Source organism: Lynx rufus, unplaced genomic scaffold (genome assembly GCF_022079265.1).
Source record: "Lynx rufus isolate CCGP_SWC_20201006 ecotype Redwood Valley unplaced genomic scaffold, mLynRuf1.p SCAF_6, whole genome shotgun sequence".
Lineage (NCBI taxonomy): Eukaryota > Metazoa > Chordata > Mammalia > Carnivora > Felidae > Lynx > Lynx rufus.
This window is the reverse complement of record NW_025814878.1, coordinates 120,712,027-120,738,908: the sequence shown is the minus strand read 5'-3', so window position 1 is coordinate 120,738,908 and position 26,882 is coordinate 120,712,027. Positions and strand designations below refer to the sequence as shown.

At 41.7% G+C, this 26,882-nt stretch overlaps 1 protein-coding gene across 2 annotated transcripts; it reads right to left on the bottom strand.

Moving 5' to 3' along the window:
* Positions 1-291: 291 nt before the first annotated feature.
* On the bottom strand, positions 292-25,684 carry WRNIP1 (WRN helicase interacting protein 1). Of its 2 annotated transcripts, XM_047101794.1 has the most exons (7): positions 24,538-25,677; positions 21,940-22,131; positions 20,459-20,700; positions 7,083-7,312; positions 2,383-2,538; positions 1,609-1,688; positions 292-1,027 (listed from the first exon to the last, which is right to left on the bottom strand). In XM_047101794.1, the coding sequence occupies exons 1-7, from the start codon at positions 25,351-25,353 to the stop codon at positions 752-754; spliced, it is 1,992 nt and encodes a 663-aa protein (XP_046957750.1). In that variant the 5' UTR covers positions 25,354-25,677; the 3' UTR covers positions 292-751. The 2 variants fall into 2 exon arrangements, with proteins under 2 accessions (XP_046957750.1, XP_046957752.1); XM_047101796.1 differs by lacking the exon at positions 1,609-1,688 and having other exon boundaries at positions 885-1,027; positions 24,538-25,684.
* Positions 25,685-26,882: the final 1,198 nt, after the last annotated feature.

The window sequence follows — 26,882 nt, the reverse complement described above, 5'->3', positions numbered from 1 at the left end:
TAGGAAACACAAAAGTAAAACAGGAATGTATCATTTATAAACATGGAGCTGCAAGAAGAAACTGGAGGCATGAACAGACTACTGGATTCTTTTATAAGCCATTTAAAATTCTATGTATTCCTTTAAAAATTAAAATTGATTTTCAAAAAGATACACTGATTTCTCACTAAGCTTTCCAAACTTCTCACCTCTGGGAATTTTTCTTTCACAGTATTTACCTACCAAAATGTGATGGTAACCGATGTTGGTAGCTAGGATCCCAGGTGGCAAAGACATGAAAGAATTGAAGAGTACTTTGAAATAGTTTTATTGGCTCATAAGACCTTTGCATATAAAAAAAATACCCAAAACACTATGCAGTATTAAATCACAATTACATTTTTTTTTTACCAATTCAAACTACCCTGAATATACATCTTTTAAAGGAAAAAAATCCTACAGAACTGAATTCTGAAATGACATTATGACTTAAATACTATGACAAAATAGATAATTCCTTATAACATTAATTCATTGCACAAAGCTGCCAGATATTTTCATAAGCATAACCATTGCACAGAGTGCAAATGAACACAATTTCAATGTTACACATTTAGTTGAAGTACATGTGCCTCCACCTAAGAACTCTGACATTTCTGGCACAAAATGTTGGTGTCTCTGAACTTCCACCAGGCAACCAACTTCACAATCCAGTTACTCTTTCTCTCCCTAAAAAACAGACACATCCTTCTGCCATCAAAGCCTACAAGAGTCAGCATCGCCTCTGCTTAAAGAAATCAACTCCTCTCAATTCTTCTGGCAGGTACTCTTGATCCACAGGCTCACTGTACATGGGGTTGTACTTGTAGCCCTTGCCGTAGCCCAAATCCTTCATCAGCCTGGTGGGCGCGTTCCTCAGGTGCAGTGGGACGGGGGGCAGAGGCCCCTGGTGGTTTCGCAGGCAGGCTTTGACGTTGTTGTACGCGCTGTACACCTCAATGGACTTTGGGGCTCTGGCAAAATAGACTACACACTGGGCCAGAAGCACCTACGGCAAGAAGGAAACATTTATTATGAAGGTGCCAGAAAGTTTGTCTTGTGGGATATTTTATGACATCTCTAGTTAACTCTGAAAAGATTCCCACCATGCTTTTATTACCCCCTTTTTTGCCTACAGCCCAGATAACCACCTGTGATGGGAAGAAATTCCTACAGGAGGCGCGAGGTGAACTAGACCAATGATATCCTTTTTTTTTGTTAAACAGAACTTTCTACTAAATGATTTTTTTGTTGTTAAAACCCCAATGTAGAAAACAGATAAATATGAAGCTGCTCTGTTTGTGGGTGAACTTACAGAAACTTCCTGTTCAGCTGTTTCAACACTTCTGCCCCCAGGAAAGCCTGAGCACTTCCTCCAAAACCAGGACTACTAAAAAGTTTCTGCTGTTGACACCTAAGGTCTCCTCTCTCTCTAGTGTCTAAGCTTCTAAAATGAGAGTTAAAAAGCCAAGCAGCTTCCTCAGTGGGCTCACACATTAAAGGTGACGGTAGAATGGATGTTCAAATCCACAAAGGGACACAGCACAAGAGAAAGGAACTGATTTACAAAGAACTGGCTGATGACTTTACCTCACATTCGGGCATGCCTATAAAATGACAGCCTTGGTAGGCAGCAACTGCTTGTGTTAACGCAGATGGGTCTGCCAGACCTGTCACACACACAGAAAGACAGAGGAAAGTTTAAGTCACAGTGCACACTCCCACCCAGGCCAGTCAGCGAGCTGCTGCGACTAGAGACCACACTGCCTGTGGACTTTGTTGACCAAAAAATCCCATTTAGCAAAATGGACAGACTTTTCTCTGATCTCATTAGCTTATTCGAGAAATATTTACTGAGTGGTAAAGTGTTTCCTCATGGATAAAAACTACATCTAGTAGGAAAAGGAAGTATATACAACAAACATGAGGAGCAAAGGCCATGCAGACACAGTCACAAGGACAGACACATGAAAACCAAAACATCTACTAACATCAAAGAAAAGTAAAGCTTTTCTAATCTTTTTCTTTAGTGTCTAGAACCTTCCATTTCTGTTTCAGGAGGTGTCCACTGAAAACCTGAACACGTGACTGCAAAGCATTTAAAATATTTTATTTCAATACTCATGTTAGGAAAATCACTACTGAAGAGGAAACTGATGACTTTAGAACATAGATACTCAAAAGTACACACTCAATGCCAAGAAATAAACCAGTGAGTCCACACTTGTCTTCTATCTTCTCCTTACCTGTCCACATCATACCAAGAAATTCTTAGGCCAAAAAGCAGCAGCATTCCTGCCCCCAACACCATGCAACCCCATCCTTTGTGAACACCAGGGTCCGGGTCCTTCCCAGAACACTCACCTATGTCCTCACTGGCAAACCTCACAAGCCTCCTTGCCACATACAGCGGATCCTCTCCTCCTTCAAGCATGCGTGCGAGCCAGTAGAGGGAGGCACTCTGGTCTGAGCCCCTCATTGACTTATGAAGTGCAGAGATGCAGTTGTAATGCTCTTCTCCTAGACACCACAAAAAGTACTTGCTCAACTGTGGGCCAGAAGTGGGAACACACAAAGCTCACAGGAGGGTCATCTGAGCCATAGGTTTGCTTCACTGGGTTGATTTTTTTTTTAAATTTTTTTAACGTTTATTTATTTTTGAGACAGAGAGAGACAGAGCATGAATGGGGGAGGGGCAGAGAGAGAGGGAGACACAGAATCTGAAGCAGGTTCCAGGCTCTGGGCTGTCAGCACAGAGCCCGACGCGGGGCTTGAACTCACGGACCGCAAGATCATGACCTGAGCCGAAGTCGGACGCTTAACCGACCAAGCCACCCAGGTGCCCCTTCACTGGGTTGATTTTAAGGAAGCCTGGATAAGGAGGGACCCAGGAAAGCCTGGGGAGAGTGAGATCTGACAGCCATCCTCAAGCTGCTTGGCGGGAGGGTGCAATGCCATGGGCATGGAGCAGACCCATGCAGTTCCCGTACGGCCCATGGGGCTGTCTGGTAACCTGGTCCACTCAGAGAAGGAGGCTGCCGCAGAACCTGTGCTGTCCATGCGGCGAGGGAGTACAGACCAGGCGAGGAGAGGTGGTTCTCCGGGGCCCCACTGGACTGCCACAGCCAAGCGAGGAAGGAGAGGGATTCTGATGTTCCAGTTCTACCATGTGCCCCCCTGTCATTTTGAGGAAAACTGACCCTGGGTCTGGTTGTAGCCATTAGGATGGAGAGTCAAGTGGCAAGGACAGCTGTTACAGCCCTTTTGTCCCTCAGTGTCCTTTTCAGCTGCCTTTCTGGTATCTGAAGGCTGTGGTCATTTAAATCTGGTTTGGGACACCCATGTGGTAGGATCCCAGAAGGGCAGACACATGGAATGACAGCTCTCACCGGGAAAGCACTGTAGTCCCTTGCCCTCATCACTTGGTCTCCTCCCACTTTTCACCCAGGATTCACATGTAAACAAATCAGTGAAATGTGGTTTTATTTTTTTATTTATTTATTTATTTTTTTTTAAAGAGGAGTCAAGGATAAATCAGATGGTTTTTTTTTTTTTTTTAATTTTTTTTTCAACATTTATTTATTTTTGGGACAGAGAGAGACAGAGCACGAACGGGGGAGGGGCAGAGAGAGAGGGAGACACAGAATCGGAAACAGGCTCCAGGCTCTGAGCCATCAGCCCAGAGCCTGACGCGGGGCTCGAACTCACGGACCGCGAGATCATGACCTGGCTGAAGTCGGACGCTTAACCGACTGCGCCACCCAGGCGCCCCTGAAATGTGGTTTTAAAAAACATATTTAAGAAGAGAAAATTTTATCTAAATATTTGTATTTGCACACATTTCACGATTTTCTGACCATCATCTCTTCCTTATGTTCGAGGAGAGGGCAGCCTCTTCCTGAGAGAGAGCAGGGGGGTTATTCTTATTAGTATTAGCCCTTCCAAGCAAGCACCAATGTGGACAGTGAGATCATGACCTGCTCTGCATAGCATTTGAGCCCCGGGAACAAGTCCCAGCATCTGACCATGCTGGTAAGACAATACTTGGCCTTTATGGCTTTCATGGGACAAGATGCTGGCCTGTCAAGGAGGAAAGACCCAAGAGGCTAACTGCAGGGACCTGAGCACCTCCTGTTCAGGAAGAAGGCAGATCAATGGTTTCAGCTCAGCCACCAGATTTCTGTGGACAAGCAGAGTTGTCCTCTAGCTCACGGCTTCCTCAGCTAAGTCACAATGTCACGGAGACTGGCTGTGAGAATGTTCTGGGTGAACTCCAAAAGGTTCTGGCACACCCCTCATTCATAGACCTGACCGTTTCATGGATATATGGGAGATGAAAGAAGCCACTTCTGCTTCACTTTCTGTCAAATGTAAATGAGAAGACGGCAATGAATCTCCCTGACACAAACATTACTTTCTCATGCCTTCACTGCAGGTCAACGCTGAAAGGTAAATACGGTTAAGAGCATGAGCTCTAAAGTCAGGCAGCCTGGGTTTGAGTGCCATACTTACTAGCCATGACCACGGGCAAGTTACTGATCCTCTCTACACCTCAGGCTTCTCAGTTGTAATGTGGGGATTAGAAGATTACGTGGTTCATAGGATTGAGTCTTAATGTATGCCTAGTATGCAGTAAGCACTCCAGAAACATGTAAGCATTAGATACTGCTCTAGGCTAGCTTTCATTTTTGCTTTTATCATATACCACTTTTTAACCTAAAATTTCAAGTTATTTATGTAGAATCCTGACCTTAATGCAAGGCAGAGAATTTGTTCTCATTTGGAAGTTTCTTTACTCTGATGCAGAAATATCTGAGCTAGTTACTGGATCCTACATGTGAGTAGCTAGCTATACACTAGATGACATTAAAAGAAATAATTAAAATCGTGGGGGTGGGGATTTTTGTCTCACCAGAGTTATAAAAAGGCCCAAGAGTATAAGCTAGCAGGTTTCCAGGGCAATGCTTCGATCATCCCTATTTATGGAACACAGCTTGGAAGAGAACAATTCTCTAGGATATGAACTGTATGAGCGTCTACAGATCCATGGTTGTGATGTTACGCTACAGTGGAGTATGCTGGAGGTGGGGGGAGGGGAGGGATGGTCACATTAAGGATTGACTTGTAGAATGTGTGGTTTCTCAAGGCCCGACCCCAGGCAGCCTCCTACTGTCCCCAGTCCTTCCTGGGGCAGCACAAGAGCCACAGAGAAAGTGGTCCCCATTGTGCATGGCTCCCCTGAATGGAATATGAGCCCTAAGAAGTAGAAAACCTATGACATGTCTGACATCCACTGTGTGTGTATGGGTGTGAGTATACTCACGTAAGTGTGTGTTACTGTGTGAGTGTACTCTAGTGGGAAACTGGTGACCTCAGGGTGGGGCTGGAGTGGGGAAGGACACAGTCCTAGGAACCAGTCTGGCACCTGGAGTTAAGAATGAGTTTTACCGCTTGTTTTGTGAACTAAGGCAAGCTTTGTTATCTGTAAAATGGGGAATATAATAACTACCTCCTATGGTAACTGTGAGAATTAAAAAAAAAAGACAATGTGTACAAGATACTTAAATATTCAATGCTAGTTAATGTTATGTTTAATGGTAGCTTTTTGGTTTTTAAATGACAGTCTGATAAAATGTGAAAAAATAGTTCCAATCCATCCAGTCAAAATGAAGAATCTCCTTTAGGACATGTACAAGCAGGGAGAGAACTCCTGTTGTTGGAACACCAACAATGGAGAGTCCAGTACGTGGGAATATTTTTGCCTCTTAAAATTTAAACTTTTGTTCGTGTCCCCAATTCTTGTATTTGGTCAAAAGTAAAGCAAAGTTCCAAGACTAGAATGCTTTACCTTTCAGGTTTTCTAAGCATTCATATGACATTCAGGAGCACAGATAGCTGGCCACCTGGGATCTCTGAGCTCTGCTAGGAGAGGTCCTGCCAAGAGGCACGTTCACATCAGAAAGTAGACAGGGTTATTTGTTAAATGCCTCTAAGGAGTCCTTACTAATATGTCCATAGTGCTTATTAGCACCCCCCATCCCCACCCCCAATCACTTGAGGCACACTAAGTCTGAAGAGCTTCTGTCATTTCCCCAAAGTCACACAGTTTCCTGTTCAACTCAACAGGAGGCAGTGCCTGGAACCAAAAGTCATTTAAGCTCTTCCACCTCCCTTCTCTAACCAGTAAGAAGTATTCTCCATCATCAAAAAGCATTTGGAAATATTTTAGACAAGGTACTACTGCCTACATGATATCTAGAATGTTCAATTCTCAGCTTCTTTTTCTGGCATAGCTTTTAAAGGTATGGAAATTATTCCAGTTATTACAATATGATTCTATCCAGAATCACACAAATACACAAGCCCCAGAGTCCAGCCTAATCTACTGTATGCTATCTTCACCATCCATTTCTTTTACCAAAAGATATGACTGTGCTGTGCTTATGACATTTAATACTTTTTTCAAATCTGGTAACTGTAAATGCAGTGCTATAAAAACAGAAAAGTGTACACAGCAAAATTAGTATTTTAAAAAAGCTATTAAACTAAAAGCATCACATCAAGATCCATTTAACTTCATTTTTAGTTGAGACTCTAGAAATTAACCATTTTAATTCTCATTAAACTAATAGAAATAAGTCACTTATGCAAAAGTCCTCTTGTTATTTACTGCCATTATAAATGATCACAAAAATTACTATCAACTGTGAACGTAGGGGCTTTCAAAAATACTTGGTATTCTAAAAGGCACTATACCAGAGAGTAATGGAAAAATACCAACCTACCTTATAAGGAAAGTTTGAAGCCTGCAATTTCAAACATGAAAGCTCTCAATTCTTATCAGGACAGCTTCTGTTCTGTGCCTCTCACAAGAAAGGTCAGGAAGCTAGGTCTTTGAAATCAGGCTCTGAGTTGGAGGTTTAATTCAATTACCAATATGGAGATCCAACTGAGAATCAAGTTCATGTTTTGAACTCAGCTGAAAGTCAGAAGCCTGGGATGTGAGTATATGGACACAACTTATTTCATTAAAGTTTCCCTCTTTTCACATTTCGGTTACTTACCTGCTCGGTCATATAAAATATGAGATTGCTGGAGGCCTTCCTTCACATCATTTTCAGTGATCAGAACTCTACTAGGAGAATAGGTTTGCCCACTCTTCTTACAAAACATCTTCCTAGAGCTTAACCTGGCCAGCACTGCCAGCTGCAGTCCGTTCAATCCAGCTCGGGCATCCCCATCGCTAAGATAAGCCAGAGTGTCTACTGCTTTATCCTCTATGAACACGGATGGCCTGCAACACAAGCATGGTTAGTTACTACCACTTTCATGTTCTGCACTTATTCTGTAGTACTTCTTACAGAACTGCTGTGTCTTAGCAAGGTCACTAAAAAGCTACCTTAGTTAGGTTCAAGGCTTCTGCCCTCTCTCCCTAACTCATGTTGTCAACAATGTTAAGCATACCTAGACGGAGAACTGACCTTGAGTCATGATTATTTTACTGTGTAAGCACACACATATAAGCCATGTATGACAGAGACATGGAAAGATATGTGGTCTCTCTGGTTCTATCCTACAGAAAAGTGAAAAACACAGGAACACTAGGACTTCACTATAGTGTACAGAAAACATACTTCAAACACAGTCCCCAACCTGACGAGACAGGTGTGCTCAGATCACTTTCCAAACAGGGCAGGGCCAGCATCAAATCATGCAGTTCAATTCCCTCATTTTACAAACACATCAGGTTCCCAGCTACTTTGGACACAGGCACTAGAAGCAGGCCTCTGGGATTCTGGCCTGGGGCGTGCTTCCAAGAGGTTAGGTATTAATTACATAAAGCCTACACAGAGTAGCAGAGAGGTCACTAGCCTGGGTATCTAACAGAAGACTCTGACAGAACTTGGCTGTAAGACCTTAGGTCAGGCACCTACCATCACATTTCTAAATGTGGACCTGCATACAGGTCTAATTAGGATTTATTGTCAAGTCTAATTCAGTAAACTTTTCTATTTCTAGTTAGACAAAATATCTCACATATTTAGTTACCTAGAAGGGTCCTAATTCTTGGATAGCTGTTAGCTGCACATTTGCAAAACAAAAAATAATTTTTCAAAGTTACAGCTCCCCCATGTCACTGCCAACTTTCAGCTGAAAATGTCTCTAGTAATTAATAAGCTGATTAGGACTGTCCAAATCAGCTACTTGGAAAACCGTGCACAGGCACCTACTGGGCTGGGTCAAGGAGGGATGGTGGGGAGGGGGGTTCAGTCCATGAAAGGGGACCCAGCTTGTCTATGAAGGCCCATGCATAATTCCTTATCATACACCCATCACCTACTACTTGAATAACACCAAGTAGTTGAATAGCTTGAATAACACCAAGTTGCATTTCATTCACTAAAAGATGTTTCTAACATCTTAAAGACTGCCTCATCTCACCCCATCTTTATCAAAGCCAAGACTTCCACTTTCTCATCTCTCACCACACATAAGGCACCTGTTTTGTCTTAGCTTGATAATGAAATGACTCTCTCATCAGACTCCTGACAGCTAGCTGCCTGGGCCCCAGAGTCATGGTTACAGTTTAGAAATCCAACCTCCTCCTTTCCTCACCAGACAGATACTCAAAACATACACAAGGCCCACATCACTGGCACTTTGTAAAGCCAAGGAAGCATTTCTCAAACATACACTGTTTAGCAGATTCTAGATGGTCTGGAAGAAAACGACAGACAACACATACTAAAGAAAATGTGTTAGGAGGGACTAACAGAGTGAGTGTGGTAGAGGGAAGGGCACTCCTGGGGCCTGGTTACAGCACATTGTCTTTGTGTGTGTGCACACATGTGTGTGTATTGGGGGGAGGGGGTAGAGGTGGGGAGAGGGGGGTAGAGGCAACAAAATTGCCTGAACATCTAATTTCAGCCTCAGAACTAACAAAAGCAAAGCCTTCTACCTCTTTGGAAAGCTTCCTAGCAACAAAGAGCCCACAAGATCATTTACAGGAAGGAAAAAGAGTAAAGCAGGAGCCCTAATCAATCCTAACTGACTAAGCCATCAGTCCAATGGAGTTGGGCCATTTGTTGATCACATTTGTCATCTATCTCCACTAAATGTTGAGGCCTCAAGGACAGGAATTATGTTTTATTCTTTTCTTACATCCCTAGTGCTTGATGGAGAATAGACATTCAATATCTGCACAATGAATGGACTAATTTCAATTTCTTCCCACAATCTCAAAGTGAAATGTTTATTTTTTAAAAATTGTAACATATGAAAAAACATTAAAACAACAACAAAACCCTTTTCTGCGCCACCTAGAGATAATAGCTACTAGGTATTATGCTGAATTTCCTTTATGATCCATCTACCCATGCAACCATCAACTTTGTATGTAAATTTTAAAACAAAACTGAGATCATACTATAGTTTGCATCTTTAACAAATATATAATATTTTGAAAAACAAGCTATTCAGAACTCTGAATATTTTTTTTTTTTTTACAAAATGTATAGTACATAAAACTTGAAAAAGAGAGAGAGAAAGGAATGAAAGTTACCTACTGCCTACCTACCTACCTTAATATTAGTATTTTGGTACATATCCTCTTGCTATGAATTTGTCCACTACATATATTTAGTGGCATGAAGTGCTTTGGGGACAGAAAAAAGATGGGTGTCCTTATATACCCCAGCATTGACTATCCTGCCCCATTTCCATTGGTCCTCATACAGTCAGCAAGCACGCCTTATTAATTATGAAAGAAGCCAACTAGCAAACTGCTCCATAGATATATAAACAGCATAATGTAAATGGGCCTTTAAATGGGTATTTTATGTGGTTAGAAAATAGGATCCTTCCTTTAATTTTTAAACTCTTATTTAAAGTCCGAGTTATTCTATTGGTATCCTTTTAAATTACATTTGGCATCACAGGGAGTGAGAGAGCTACTACAGTAAAACCAGAGCTGAGAGCTTTCACCCAGGCTCCCACTGCTCCATTCTTTCTCCCCCTTGGTATGTTCCACATTCCAAATTTCACCCCTGTCCAAAATGATGAGTATTTTTAAACACAAATGAATCTGTCAGCAACTCTGTTCAAGTAATAAAAGGCGACTGCTGAAGGCACTCACAATGGTCACACAAGCAAATTACCTAATGTAAATTTGCCATTAAGAACACTGTACAGATGTTCAAAAAGTTCTATTTATCCTCCAATATATCTTGAACCCCAATTTACACTACCTTGGTTCTGAAGAGTAATAAAATGTGTTAAAATATCTTGTGATCTTAGAAGAGGGAACACATGAGAGTGCTCATGCCAAGAACAATGAAATAAGGAATATTTATACTGAGATTTGCAAAACTCCTTAGCAGATAGTAACTATTGTACAAATTATCTTGAAAGAATGCTCCTAGTCCAAAGATGTTATTTTAAAATTTAAGCATAAACCTATAAAATGTTTTCCATTTGGAAGTAACTTTCCAAGTTAGAACGGAATTAAATAAGGCAAAATCTACTTTGGGGATAGAGTGTCTGAACTTTCACAGTATCCTCCTAAGAAATAGATAATAAATTATATTGTAAAACACTGTTCCATAATTTAAAAAATGGTTAAAATAAGTGCATTGGAAAAGATATTTCCAGTTTACAGATGTAGAAATAAAAGATTTAGCCTCATTTCTCTAAATGAAGAAAAATACTTTGGTCTTAGCAGGAATGGGAAGCAAGCTGCAAAGACAACTTCCTCCTTTCCTTTTTTCTCCAAGGGCCTGAATCTTTCCGTACACCGTTTCCCTGGTGGTTGATACTGAGATTTGGAGAATTCTTTTTAGATGGTGGGATGTTTAAGTTGGAGGAGGAGTGAAATAAGTGAAAATGTACCTGTTATTTCATGGCAGAACAAAAAAAAATATGTATGGTTCAGTTAAACTCTCTCCCTAAGTTATAAAACAATACTCTGTGAATCTTTCACTAAAGAAAAGGGAACATTCCATGGTCAGGGTAACAATTGCCTAACAGTGGTCCTCAACCAGGGATGTCCATCAGATTACAGAGAACTATCCTAAAATACAGATGTATGTATCTAACCACAGATTTAGTGATTCTAAAATCTCCAGGGACAGACCCCCCCCCCATCCCTGGGGCACAGGAACAGCTGATCCTTCAACAATGTGGGGGTTAGGGGGCAATGACCCCCAACACAAAAAACATTTGCATAAAACTTTGGACTCTCCCAAAACATAACTACCTATAGTTGACTGTTGACAGAAGCCTTACCAATAACAAAAAGTCAATTAACACATATTTTATGTCATCCTTATTACATACTGTATTCTTACAATAAAGCTAGAGAAAGGTTATTTAGAAAATCCATTTACAGTACTCTACTGTAAGAAATCTGTGTATAAGTGGACCCACGTAGTTCCAACTCATGTTGTTCAGGGGTCAATTATATTTTCAAAATGTATTCCTGATAAATGTGGTGTATAGATCTGGTTAAAAGGCACTACTGCTGGGGTGCCTGGGTGGCTCAGTCCGGTAAACATCCGACTTTGGTTCAGGTCGTAATGTCATGGCTCGTGAGTTTAAGCCCCACGTCAGGGTCTGTGCTGACAGCTCAGCCTGTGCTCTCTTCCTCTCAAAAATAAACAAACAAGAAAAAATTTTTTAAAAAAAGGGCACTACTGCTAAGTTTTAGATGAGAATCTTTTTTTCCTAATCCTTTACAAATTAAAAGTGTTGTTCTCATACAAAGGAACACAGAGAAAGATTAGAATGTTAATACTCACCAGTAGCATTAAAAAAATTGTTCTTAATGTTTATTCTTGAGAGTGAGAGAGCATGAGCAGAGGAGGGGCAGAGAGAGAGAGAGAGAGAGAGAGAGAGAGAGAGAGAGAGAGAGAGAATCTGAAGCAGGCTCCAGGCTCTGAGCTGTCAGCACAGAGACTGATGCGGGGCTCGAACCCACGAACCAAGAGATCATACCTGAGCCGAAGTCAAACGCTTAACTGACTGAGTCACCCAGGTGCCCCTCACCAGTAGCATTTTAACCTGGTACTAAGTGAAAGTAACTCACTTCACTTGCTCCTAGATCCCTTCTAAACTGAGTACAGGCACATTTCCCTTACAGTGCTTCTGACTGCACTTCACAGACTCTACACTTTTTTTTTTTTTTTTTAACAAATTGGAAGGTCTGTGGCCAGCCTACACGGAGTAAATCTATTGGTGTCATTTTCCAACAGCAATTGCTCACTTCATGTCTCTAGGTCAGATTTTGATAATCCTTGCAATATTAAAACTTTTTCATTATTATTTGTTATCTATATGATTAGTGATCTCTGATGTTACTACTCTATAATTGTTTTGGGGTGCCACAAACCACACCCACATAAGACAGAGAATTTATTGGCTGATAAATATTTGAGTTCTGACTGCTCCACCTACCAGCCATTCCTGTATCTCTCGTCCTCAGGATGCCCTATTCCCTGAGACACAACAATACTGAAATCAGGCCAATTAATAACCCTATAGTAGCCTCTCAGTGTTCAGCTGAAAGGAAGAGTTGCATGTCTCTCACTTTAAAAACTAGAAATGATTGAGCTTAGTGAGGAAGACATGTTGAAAGCCAAGACAGGCCAAAAGCTAGGCCTCTTACCCTAAAGAGTTAGCCAAATTATCAACTCAAAGGAGAAGTTCTTGAAGGAAATTAATAGAGCCAGACCCTCTCTTCAGTTCTGTGACACCTAAGAGAGGTAAGGAAGTTGCAGGAGAAAAGTCTGAAGCTAGTGGAGGTTGATTCATGAGGTTTAAGGCAAGAAGCCATCTTCATAAGTTCAGGGTGAAGTAACAAGTGCTGATGTAAAAACTGTAGCAAGTTATCCAAAATACCTAACTAATGAAGGTGGCTGCACTAAATAACAGATTTTCAATGTAGACAAAACAGTCTTCTATTAGAAGATGCTATCTAGGGACTTTCATAGCTAGAGAGGAGAAGCCAAAGCCTGCCTTCAAAGCCTAAAAGGACAGTATGACTCTCCTGGTAGGGGCTAATGCTGCTGCTGACTTGAAGTTGAAGCCAATGTTCATTTATTATTCTGAAAATCCTAGGCCCTTAAGAATTATACTAAATCTAGTCTGCTTGTGCTTTATACACGGAACAACAAAGCCTAGATGACAGCACATCTACTGACAACATGGCTTACTGAATATTTTAAGCTCACTGTGGAGACATACTGCTCAGAAAAAATGGGTTCCTTTCAAAATATTCTTGCTCGTTGACACTGTACCTAGTCATCCTAAAGCTCTAATGGAGATGTACAAGGAGAAGAATGTTGTTTTCATGCCCACTAACACGACACCCACTCTGTGACTAATGGATCAAGGAGTCATTTCAACTTTTTAAGTCTTATTATTCAGAAAATATTTTGTCAGGCTAGAACTGCCATAGTGATTCGTCCGATGGATCAGGCAGAGTCAACTGAAAACTTTCAGGAAAGGAGTCACCATTCCACATGTCCTTAAGAACATTTGTGATTCATGGGAATGGGTCAAAATATCAACATGAGCAGGAGTTTGGAAAAAGCTGATTCTAGTTCTCACAGATGACTTTGAGGGGTTCAGGACTACAGAGGGGGAAGGAATTGCAGATGGTGTAGAAACAGCCAGAGAACTAGAAGTAGAACCTGAAGATGTGACTGAATTGCTGCCATCTGATGACAAAACTTGAATGGTTGAGGAACTGCTTCCTACAGATGAGCAAAGAAAATAGTTTCCTGAGATGGCACCTACTCCTGCTGATGATGCTGCGAAGACTGCTGAAATGACAAAGATTTAGAATATTAGATAATTTTGTTGGTAAAGCAGTGACAAGTTTGAGAGGATGGACTCCAATTTCAGAAGTTCTACTGTGGGTAAAATGCTATCAAACACATCACAAGCTACAGAGAAACTGTTTGTGAAAGGAAGAGTCAATTGATGCAAATGAAACAAACTTCATTGTTGTTTTATTTTACTAAATTGCCACAGTAACCCCACCTTAAGCAACCACCACCCTGATCAGTTATCAGCCATCAACATCAAGGAAAACCTTCCACCAGCAAAAAGATTAAGACTTGCTGAAAGTTCAAATGATGGACATTTTTCAGCAGTAATTTTTAAATTAAGGTAGGTATCTTGTTTTTTTAGACATAATGCTGTTACACATTTAACTCACTCTAGAGTAGTATAAACATAACTTTTGTATTCAATGGAGAGCCAAAAATTCATCTCACTAGCTTAACTGCAGTGCTCTGGAACCAAACTCAAATTATGTCTTGAAGGATGACTGTAGTTAGAAACATGCCTTCAGAAGCTGGCTCCATTGCATTCAAGCAATGTGCCTCAGTTTCCTCACCTAATAAAAGGAGATAACAATACCTACATCAAAGAGAATTAAATAAGACATAAAATCTTAGGGCAGTGCCTAACATCATGAACATTCAATAAACATTAGCCATTTTTCTTGTAAGAATCATTTTAACTAGCCTAGTCAGTAGCATTCTCTCTAGAATTGCAAATCTTCAAGGCAGAGTCAACTCTGCTGCTTCCAGGATAACAAGACTAAAAATAAGACAAAACAAAACTACTTTCTTCAAAAAGAGAGAACCTAAACTTCACAGACATAAATCCCCTTTGTGTTTAATCCCATGGAGGCACACATTTTTCCTTATTACATTATACCTTACACCTGCTAGGGAATAGTGAGGTGAATAGTGGCCTCCAAAGATGTGCCTAAATCCTAATCCCTGAACCTGTGAATTTAACTATATTAAGGGTTTCAAGATGAGATCATCCTGGATTTAGTATGGGCCCTAAATCGCAAATGTCCTCACAGGAGACAATAAAAGAGAAGGCAGAGGGACAAAGACTGCCATGTGAAGATGGAGGCAGATACTGGATTGATCCTGCCACAAGCCAAGGAATGCCAGGAACCACCAGAAGCTAGAAGGAAAGACTATCCTAGAGCCTTCAGAGGGAATGTGGCCTGCCAACAGCTGGATTTCAGAGTCTTTATAACTGTGAGAGAATAAAACAATAAAAATATTGTTGTAGGCCACCCAGTTTGTGGTACAGGTCTTCCCCCCACCCAAAAGGTTTCACCCTTGAAACCTTTCACAAGGCAAAATGGCATTGAAGAGGCAATTACCATTAATTTATAATGAAAATTTTTTAGTGTTCTCAAACCCAAAAAGTGACCTCTTGTAGGCTTTTCTGGTATCTTAGGAAACATCTTACCAACAGATGTACAAAACAGACTGAGATAAAGCACATGCTCACAGACATAATCCAAAACTATAGTGGCAGGATGCCGAGATGCTGAGTGTAGCTGCCGGGGAAGGGGCCTGGTGGCGCCACTCTCCCTGCTAGGTGGGCATTGTCTCTATGACTCACTGTAAAACAAGTGTTGAATGCTGTTTTTGCTTTTTGCCTTTTTTGGGGGGAAGAGTGAAAATCCTCTTCAAATTTCTTCCTTTAATGACAATAGGTATTAATGTAGGTCTTTTGTGAATGTGAAGTGGTGTAATGTGAACTTTTAAAAGGCAGGAGATATCCAAAATTTGTGATGGCAGGAACAGGAAACAGATACAAGGTCTGTTAACTGATTGATGTTTCTGGTTGCCATTATTTTTGTTGTAATTTTTATAATGTATGCTAATGTACCTTTCTTTCTTTGTATCAAATTATTTTTAAGGAGAGTTATTAAAATCCACTCTAACTAAACCTGTAACTCCTGATTGGTACTTCCTATTCTAGTGTTCCACTACCTTTCTTTCCATTCAGTGTTAGAAAAGGTTATTTTTGAAAGGCAGATAATAATATTAATAATAATATTAATTAATAAAAACAAACCAAATGATCCTACAGCTGTTTTGTCTTGGTCCTCCTCTTTGTGATCAGAGAAAAGCCCCAGTCTGAGTTAAGCCACAGCACCCTCACGTCAGAAGGACAGAGCCATGTTAACTCTTCCAACCAACTGTTGGAACTCTGCCTAGTTAGTGACAAGGCAATCATGGCTCCTCACTTCTCTCTCTTCATATCCAGAAATGAATGCATGTTATCTGGCCCACAAACAACGGATTCTTTAGGGGGTTTTTGGATATGCATGTGTCCTATTATGTGGAATCTATAATCCTTCAAAGCTGCAAGTTCTTGGAGTGACTAAACACTAGTTCACTTCCTCATTTCCAGCATTACAAGCTCAATGGATAATAGACCATGGATTTTTTTTTTCTCCTGGTCTCCAAAATTAACCCAGTGCACAGATAACATGCTTCACTGTTTGTACCATGTGACCAAAATGCTTAGCAAAATACATGAACACTACTGATTACCCATACAAACCAAAAGAGTCATGGTACAGATAATTCAACATAACTTACCAACTTATCTCTATCTTTCTCTTCACAATCAACTCACAATTGAATAGAGTACTATTTTGCAGATGTTTCACTAAAGCTGTGAAGTGGTAAACATGGGAGAGTATAGGGAAGATGCCTTTCTTCCATCTCGTTGCCTGGAATGCAGGTATGATAGCTAGAGCTCCTTGGGGCATGAGGTTGAAGTCATGTGCTAAAGGTGGTAGAGCAGAAAGATAAGGGCCCAGGTCCCTGAGGATGCCATGAGGCTGACTAGCAACTGCATTTTTTACACTTGTCTATCTTCAGACTCTTAGATGAAAAGGAAAGTTCTATCTTGGTTATGCCAGTTAATTTGATTCTTTTCCCTGTTATATGCAACCCAACCTAATCCTAAGTGGTTCCATAATGTTGAGTACTCCCTCCTTGCTGAAGCATCCTTATGGCTTTTCTATCTTTCTGGACTTTGTCTCCTCTCTTACAAAATAAATGCTGGTAAGTCCTCAACTCACTGCCCTTATTTCCTGGCCCTCTTTAGCTCTCCTATTCAAACACATGGGATATACGATCCCTGAAATGCCGGTGGCTCCCAAATCTCTGGGCTCAAACATCTCTACTGCTCTCCTGACTTCTTTATCTAACTGCCTAGAAAACCTTTCCATATGAATCATCCAGAGGCCCCACAAACTGAACAAGTCCTAAACTGAACTCCACATCTCCTTGTATCTTTCTTTTCAAGCATACAACTACTTGCCCAGTCACTGGGTATCAAAGTCATCTTGGACATTCCTTTTTCCTCCCTCCTCACACCCAAGCCTACAGACCTGATTTTGCAATTTTTCAGAGCAGATCCTGGCTTTGTTGTTCAAGTCACCTGCATTTGTCATTTGTCTTCGGCATCACTACAATAGCTTCCTAACTGGTTTTCCTGCTGCCTGGTGAGGGGTGGGGAAGATGGGACTTGACTCCATTCATCCCATCCTCTCCAATGCTATACTCCTCTTCCTAAAATACAGAGCTGAGCATGTCACTTACTCTCTTGCTCAAAAACTTTCTTTGGTTTCCCATAGCTCTCCACATCACTCACCTTACTTTTAGAGCACAAGTCTTTCATAATCTGGCTCTGCCTCTCTCTCTGGCTTCACTGACCATCACTTCCTCACATCTACTCTTCTACTCAGCCATAATGAATGGATCATACTATTTATTACCACCTTGCCTTTCACATGCTGTATCCCCTTGCCAAAATGAGCTTTCCATTTCATCTAGTTAAGTTCTGCTTACCCTCCGAATTTTAACTCAGCATCTCCCTCATCCAGCAGGTGAAATATTTGATTTCACATATTCTAGATGCGTCTTCTCTATCCCCCACTGCTCCTTGGTCATATTGCAATCATATGTCCCCGGGAAGCCAATTTACTCTTCTATTTCCTTATCACACACTAAGCTTTTTAAAGGCACAGGAATGTGCTTTTCAATACTCAGCCAAGGCCTAGCATATGCAGGGCCTTCAATTTATGTTAAATAAATAAACACAGAGGGAAAAGCTTAAAAAGAACCCTTTATCTCACTCTAATGGGAATATGTCATGTACAAATGTATACACTACATAAGAATTCACAATTCCTCAAGAAAAATCAAGAATGGTGGTAAGCATCAACTTGATTCATTTTCAGACCAGTACCTGTTCAGCTCATCTCATCTACAACCTGAAACAGTCTAGACTTCTCTGTAAACTAGGACACCAAAATATAAGACTACAAATGCACTCATGGCTTCCCAGAGAAAGTAATTACTTGGGGTTAAAAGTCTTTCCTATCCTTCCAGCTGGATTAGTGTAACCAAATTTAACTTACACCCACAAGAATGTATATATATTTGAAACCAGTCAATAGACGTGAAAGTTTAATTTTACCTAAAATTGAAAGAAAATAAAATCCATTTTTAATTCTCCACAGCAATTGGGGTGGTCAGGTGCTTCTGTTAGGAAGTCATTTACAAGAGTTCTCTCTGTGGCCTATGCCATTTCCCAACTTAACTTTCCTGTCAGAATTGCTAACAAGTAGACCAATTATTCAAGTTTAATAAACTTTGATTTCACTGTTTGCTTAGACAATAATATTAAAGAAAAAGGTTCTTGATACCTGAGCAATGGAGCAATCAACTCTTATGCTACACACTCCAAAATCAAAATTAAACTACTTCTCTCATATCGAAAGTCAGAATTTACTCATTGACAAAGCATTTATTAAACACATATACACTAGACACTGTGCTGGGAATCTGAATAAGAAGGACAAATTCTTATCTTCTTAGCCCTCCCCAGGAAGGGGAGGGATGGGAATAACAAAATAAACAAGTGAATGAAAATAAGTAATAATTAGCATCAATTTCAAATGAGGGATAGTAGAAAAAGTAAACAACCTATTAGACATGGTAGGTTTTCTCTGACTGAAATTCAATTTTAGCAGATTAAGGATCACTGGCTCACTTTTGTATCAGGCTCCCAGTTTCAATAAGAGAAATCTTAATTCTTTCACTTGATCCTCTCAAATTTTAATGTGCATGCAAATGACTCAGAGATCCTGTTAAGATGCAAAAATCCTTTTTAAAATGAGCTCCATGGTTCTTCCACTGTCCTTCTCATTTCACCTAATTATGGCATGGCAGTGATTGGAGAAAAAAGCCTGAGGGTATCTGAACAACAATTCCATGAAATCATGACCTGAATGAAATCAATAAAATTACCCTAAATTAATAAAAATGCAGGATATAAAGTTGTAGATATATTACGATAATCAGTACACAGAAAAAAAATACACAGAAATATGTTGGGATATTTCCCCCCCTTTCTTATCATGTTTATCACTTGGTTATATGTATTTTTATAGTAAAAATGTTGTTTAAAGGAAAGCTATACTAGATGTGAGTACATTAACTGACACTAGCAGGTTCCATATGTCTTTTTAGCCGTAATTTTGATGGCTATGCCATCACAATTCCACCCTAAAATGATGTGACTTTTTGTGCCTGGGGGCCTTGGCCATGTTTCAAGGCTTTCATGAGGCACAGCATAATTCCTCCTCCAAGAGACAGAGGCAAATGGGAGAGGCCAAACACACCGGGAGAGACTTTTGAAACCTAAACCCTGAATCTAAAACTATGTCTTGTACTTTAATCCTCACAGAAGAGTGGCTCCAGAACTTGGCCTCAGGGCAGGCACCAGCAGCTGTGGGGTCCAGAGCATGAAGAGGCAGGCATTAGTCTCTCATCAGACCAGATTATGTTCCACTGTGTTATTTCAGTTGACACATGAATAAATGACATCTGAAGAATATATTTGAGTATAAAGAAAATCTCTGACCCAAGTAATCTAATTGATTATACACCATATATACTCTATGTATTAATGAACTCATGTGGCACTCATGATACAGGAATAGATTGCCAAAAGGAAGAGAGAGCTTTTAATGTATTATTTTCAGTTAAAATTTCTTTACTTTCATAGAATTGAGTTTGACTTTTAAAGTGTGCAAAAATAATTCTAAAAAAATTTTAAAAATGTTTGATAACACATTAATTTTTACTTAGTATTTCTAAAAGAGAAGTGCAGGAAAAAAGAAATTGGAATCTGAATACAAATCTCGAAAGATCTGTAGGTCTATTTCATGAAAGAAAATAATTAATAAGCCTTCTCATAGTCTTCCAAGCCTTTTTAAAAAAAGTGTTAGAAAAGAACAAAATCCTTAAGCACAAAAGCAAATACCCAAAAACTAAAACAACAGGCAAAATGATGTTAAAGCTTGAAAAATTAGATGCACCCTGTATAGGGCTATAAAATCCATCTTAAAAGAAGTGCTTGCAAAGATACACTTGTTGGTATAATTGACCACTTCCCTCTACTTCTGTTTTCATTACTAGATCAACATTTCTTCTTTGTCCCCACCCTCTCCTTACTGCCATCCAGCCGTTTCTGGCCCTCTGCCAGGGGATTCTCTGGGAGGTGTATGCCCCCAAGATACTGCCCACAGTCAACTTACTCTGAACTGCTATTGCTGCTGTGGCTCAGAGGGTCAGTAGGACGACTGGAGTCTAGGACGTGGATTCCCAGGGAGTTGATTGCTCGCATTAGAATAGTCACCATTGCCTCTACGGGAAGCTTCTCAAGAACAATAACCCGACAGCGACTTAGGAGAGCAGCATTGACCTGGAAGGAAGGGTTTTCCGTGGTTGCCCCAATCAGAGTGATCGTCCCACATTCCACGTGAGGAAGGAAAGTGTCCTAATCATGGGAGGAAAACAGAAGAAATTGATTCCAGTCAACAACCTGCAGAATCCTATGTAAGTTGGTTATTCTTTCCTTCTAATTTTGAATTCTGGAACAGCTTTATATTCATTGGATATGGATGCACTGTTGGGAGAGTGCAACTCAGGCTTTTTAAGCTGAAAACACATCTTTTAGAATATGAATGTCTAAGCCTGGCCATTTGCTGGTACACTAACAGCCCAAAGTAGAATTCTAATGTAGTTTCGACGTAAATGATTTTTTTTACTTAGAAAAGTATCTTCTATCCTGCCAGATAGCTTAAATATAGCAGCTATTTATTTGTAGAAGTCTAATAAAACACAAAAACATTAGGATTTCTAAAACTTTCTTCCTTTGTGAGTACTCAATCATAATAGTTATTCTTCCTAACAAAGCTGGTAAATACATATTGGTTACTATATAAACACTGGATGTTGCCTTACAGGGAAGAAATACTAAGATGAGTCAATGGTCTAATGAAACCTAGAGCAATAACATCCTGTCAGAACTCTGAAGGGTCCACTTAAAAAGAGATTCAGATCAGGAACAAAAGCTTAGTAGGGTTTTGTAAAATATTTCTTTCTCTGATTAAAAAGCTGCAATAAATCAAAGAAAGAAGTATACTTGAAAAAAAAGTTAATGCTTATTTAGAAAGAATGCAAAAATGGCTTGGCTTTGTTTATAAAAATAAATTGTCCTTGTACTTTTATTTCAGAAAGCCATTTAAATAATAGTAATGATTAGATCTTGTAACATTTACCCTGCTGAGAACCTGAGGTCACAGAAAACACTCTTTAATTTTGAAAATGAAAAAGTAACACTGTGTAGGAGAGAAGTTTAAAAATGTTGAAATAATGATCTTACAATCAAGGTAAACTGCTTACTATGACTCCTAATATTTAGATTCAAAATCTGTAAAAACGATAAACTTGATTCCAAGCTGCTTTTCTGATATGTATAGCTCAGGGCCATACTAATACTTTCATTTATCATATAGAGAAAGCATTTTCTTGTCACCAAAAAAAACACAAAAAACCCAATAAGACGAAGTGGGGAAACAGGCTCAAAGGAGATGGACTGATAGTCTAAACCTCTCTATAGACAGAAAATTAACAATAACAACAGTCCTTATCATTTGCGTTTTTTACGCTTTTCAAAGTGACCTCACATAGTTTATGTTCATAATGACCAAAACGTAGAAAGAAGTTAATATACCTGCTGAGATTTATTGAACCGATGAATCTCATCAATAAAAAGGATGGTTTTCCTTTTGAAAAAGCTCTTTTCATTTTGAGCTTGTTTTATGACATCTCGCACATCATTTGTCTTGGCATTTGTTGCAGACAATGTCACAAATCTTATGCTATGTTTCTTGCTGTTGTTGGCTATGATGTGAGCCAGAGTGGTCTAGAAAATATGACACACAGAGTTTGGAAAGCTGATCAGACACCCATGGGTACTAACACAAGCAGCATCAGCACTATTTACCAAGCAACTTGAACTCTTAAGAATGCTCAGCAGCAAAGATACAATCCAAAATACCATACCACAATTTTAAAAATTTAAAAAAATGTTAAAAAAAACCCAGGAAAGTAGCTAAAACTTAGGCTAATCCTGACCTTTTCTCCTTTACACCTAACCCTGTTTGATTCCGTTTTTGGGGACTCTAAGATCTTTGGAATCCCCATAAAGGGTGGCTGTCTTGATTTAGCAGAGCCTGAGTGACAGCTGTGACCTCTTCCAGCCAAGAAAGCATTATTGCTGAAGGACTAGGTGTAGAAATGTGAGAACCACAGAATCAATCAATTCTACAACTGGAAACTTATCAGTGAAGCCTAGAAAAGGAACGTGCCTTTGCACTGTAAGACCAATGACAATTCCCTAGCATTTAAGAGCACTGCAAGTTGCCACCTCTGAATGTCTACTTTGGAAGTAGATGAAACAATAGCACTCGGATCATGTTAGCAGTCATGAGAAAATGATGGCGAGATCAGTGACTGTCACTTAACCAGGTGCCCCATAAATGTGCTTATGTGCATACGCTGTTATTAACATCATTATTATTGTTAGCAGTAAAGTATAATAGTAAGAATAGGAATAAAGAAAAACTATGTTTAAAGAGAAGAACAAATTTGGTCCTGAATGAATGGAAAGGTGGCACTTTATTTTCTAAAATTTGTATGGTACCATTAGATACTGTGGCTGCTTCTTCATCAAACCCCAGCCTATAGGCTCCCATACCACATAAGCCTAGGCTTGTGCTTGATCACCAATCACTACACTGAGCAGCCCATTACATCTCTTGCCTGGCATCTTCTATTAGTTCACCCTACTCATTTTCCTAGGGAGTTTTTCTTGCCATCTGGTTCACCAACAGCTGATTCGCCATGCTCATGATCTTATGCAGAGTTCATGAACAACTACTAATAATACTCCTGCTCAGTCTCCTAAATGGGGTAACTACTAAATCTACCACCATGGTAAAATATTATCTGGGATAGACCTGATTTATTCCTGGCCAAAGGGAAAGTATCAGTGTGAAGAAAACACAAAATGAGCAAGATGCATTCTAGGAACTGGAGCAAAGGAAGGTGTGATTAAGATGCAGATGAAGCTGGAAAGAAAAACTGGGAAAAAAATCATTAAAGCCCTTGTATACTAACTAAGGAGTCTGAGTCACAAAGCTATTGAGAGCCTCTTTACACTCTGATCCTGAATTTTGCCTTTCACTCACTGGTGCTCATCCTCCTCTCTCTTTCTGTGGATAGAAAAAAGTATTTAAACACCTCTTAGCCTTCTCTACCTTGCTTAACTCTGCCACTGTTTCTTAAGTATTCTTCTTTTTTTTTTTTTTTTTTTTTTTTTTTTATTTTTGGGACAGAGAGAGACAGAGCATGAACGGGGGAGGGACAGAGAGAGAGGGAGACACAGAATCGGAAACAGGCTCCAGGCTCTGAGCCATCAGCCCAGAGCCCGACGCGGGGCTCGAACTCACGGACCGCGAGATCGTGACCTGGCTGAAGTCGGACGCTTAACCGACTGCGCCACCCAGGCGCCCCAAGTATTCTTCTAATGACATGTCTTACAGACCCCAGTATCCTAACTGCCTTCCTCTGGACATGTGCTAGTTCCTAACAAGATGGACATCAAATGCATTGATGTTTCTTCTCTAAAGTAGAAGGCATTATGAGGAGAGTTATGGAAATGCTAGGTCAAAACAATTTGCAAAAGGAAAAGAGTTTTCTATTAGTCTTGTTAAATAAATAGATTCTCAAAGATAAAAAAAAAATCAGTTAAAATAAACCAACAGCTACAGGGAGGGGAAGGAAACACAACTGAAACAAACAAAAACAAATTTTGATTCCCCCCCCCACCCCAAAGCTGAACCCATATACCTACAAATAGAATATACAAATGTTCTGCAATTTATAACATGTCGTTTCCTTGAGAACTGGGTCATTAATGGGAGGGTGGGGGCGCACGTTGGAACACAAAGATCAAATCTAAGAGTCCAAATATTTTTGTAAACCTATGAATTCAGACATCTTCATTTTGAAAATGACCAGAAAACGTGTCTTACAAATCTGGCGGGGTGTGTCTTTTCTACACCCATCACTGATTCCACCTGTGGGCCAGGCACTGCCCGGGCTCAGATGGTACCTGAGGCCCTGCACTCAGGCCTCAATCTCAATATCCAGGGTGGACGGGCGGATTCTTCGGGGACGGCCTCTGCCAGGGCTCTCTGACCGTTAGATGCACGCCCGACCCCGTAGAGATCAATACTCGGAACCCTTCAGTCAAGGCGGCACTCACCTTGCCGCAGCCCGGCGGTCCCCACAGGATAAGAGAGGGGATTTCGTTTGTCTCCAGGAGGGACCGGAGCAGGGTCTCCTGCCCCACGGCTCTGCTCTGCCCGATGTAGTCCTGCAGCGTGTCGGGACGCATCTTGTCGGCCAGCGGCTTGCCCTCCAGCATCTGCCGAATCTCCTCGGCCGCCAGCGACCGGGCGTGCGGGCGGCCCCCACCGCTGGCCCCGAAGGCAGCGGCGTCGGAGGCGTCGGCATCCCAGTGGCCCGGGTCGTCCTCGCCGTCCGCATCGGCGTCCCCGTCGCCATCGCCCACCGCCTCTTCCTCCTCCTGCGCCTCCGCCTCGTCCCAGCTCCGCGGAGATGCGCTGCCCGCCGCGGCGGCCGCTGCCGCCGGCCTCTTTCCCGAGCCCTTCCTCCCGGGACTGCTGGAGCGGGCCACCGGGAAGTCGGGGATGAGGCGGGCGCCGCTGGGCGTGGGCGGCGCGTCGTAGCTCTCCCGGCTCTCGGTCTCGCCTCCGTCGTCGCCCTCCTCGCCCTCGCCCTCGCTGCTCTCGGCCGCCGTCGGGGTGGCCGGCTGCTTCAGAGCCGAGCTCTCGGAGAGCCGCCGCCTCTTGGCGCTGGGCGGCGAGAGCCCCTTGGCCCGCTCCCCGGCGCGGTGTGGCCCGGCCGTGGGCTCCGCGTGCCCGGCGGGGTTGAGCAGCAGACAGCGGTCCAGGTGCGAGTTGATGTGCGCGGCGGGCATCATCTGCTGGCACACGGGACACTGCACCTGGTGCAGCTGCGACAGGAAGGGGTCGTCTTCCGGCCCGCTCACCTCCATGGTGGCCGCCGCCCTCGCCGGCTCCCGGCGCGGTCGCAGCAGCCCCTGCTCACGCCGAGGGCTTGAGATGCCCGCCGCTAGGCCCCGCGCCGCGCGACCCTCGCTCGGGGAGGTAGCAGAACGCGCGCGGGCCGAGGGAGGGCGCCGCTCATGCCTCACGTCCGGAGCTTCCCGCGTCGGCCCGCCCTCGGCCGGCCGCCGGCGGTGTCTCGCGCGGCGCGTCGGGAAGAGTAGTCCGCAGCCGTTTACCTCAGCCGCCGCTGGAAACGTCTCGCGCGGCGCGTCGGGAAGTGTAGTCCGCGGCAGTTCAACCAAGCCGCCGCTGGCATCGTATTGCCGCAGCCTTTCGGGAAGTGTAGTACACAGTACCCCGCCCTGACCGCTGAGCGTCCACTTCCGGCCGGCCGCCAGAGCCACCTTTGTGAGGGGCCGTGAGGGTGGCGGGTTGCGCGTGCGCAGAAGTGCGCGGTGGCGATAACGGCTTCCCTCCGCGCCCTTCGAGGCCGGTGACACCGGAAAGGAGTCGGTGAAAACGCGCCGAGATTGCTCTTGGGAAAGCGGCTTTTCACACCCAGCGGGCGTGTGGGGCCGGCCGGGCGGGGAGAGGAGGCCCCTCAGGTTGTTGGTAATTAAAGGGAAATTGGGAAATACCAAACCGCTCCAGAAGAAAACTGGACAAAGGACCGGAACAAAAGAAAACAATGCAACAACTACACGTATGAAAAAAAAAAATGTTTACCTCAGAGAAATGCAAATAAGGAGAACATCCTCCACCTCACTCTCTTTTAGATTTTTGACCTTTTTATCCACGAGCCTTTTACCTGAAGCACAAACTTAGATGCTTGTCTCCTGTCTTCTATATTTAATAGTTAAAAATTAGACTTAGTTCTAAATGAGGTGAGTTAGTCAAGTTAGGCATATTTACCCCCATAGCAATAAAATGTTATTTTATTGCCAGTTAAAGTTACATTATAGGCAGTGATAGAAAATGCCCACCATAAATGGAAAAAAAGTGAGATTAAAACATCCAAGTGTGGTATTGTGTATCTTCGAATGATAGGGTTACCATTTTTTGTGATTTTCTATTTTCTGTAAAGCTCTCCTTCAAAAATGTATCAGAAGCGTGCATTTTTCTTTTTTTTTTATAATTTGGAAGAGAATAAGTTGAGGGGGAATGAATGAAAAAATAATGAATTGTAGGAAAGGATGCACTTTTCTAAAAGTTGACAAGTATGGGATTTTTATTTAATCTGTACAAGAACATCTCCATGAAACTTGTCCCAAAGCAAACACCTAAGGATTTTATAAGTCTTTTATATAAGATGATTTTACAAAAAGAGGAATGACTCACAAAGAACCAGAATTAGATAAAAGGTGGTAATCAAAAGAGAGAGTAAAGGAAGCATTGTTTCAGTTGATTCTGGCTGTAAAGTGTGTAGTGGCCCAACTTCCTGGTAAGTGTGCAAAGGTGTGAGATCTGATTTTTCATGGTTTTTCAAACTAGATTAGTCCCAGAGGAAAAATAAGAT

Excerpts from the sequence above, each read along its gene's own strand:
- WRNIP1 (XM_047101794.1), bottom strand. The coding sequence starts at position 25,353 with ATGGAGGTGAGCGGGCCGGAAGACGACCCCTTCCTGTCGCAGCTGCAC. Across the intron at positions 20,701-21,939 it reads GGTTCAATAAATCTCAGCAG|GACACTTTCCTTCCTCACGT; the intron begins GTATATTAACTT and ends TCCCATGATTAG. Across the intron at positions 1,689-2,382 it reads GTTTGCCAGTGAGGACATAG|GTCTGGCAGACCCATCTGCG; the intron begins GTGAGTGTTCTG and ends TGTGTGTGACAG.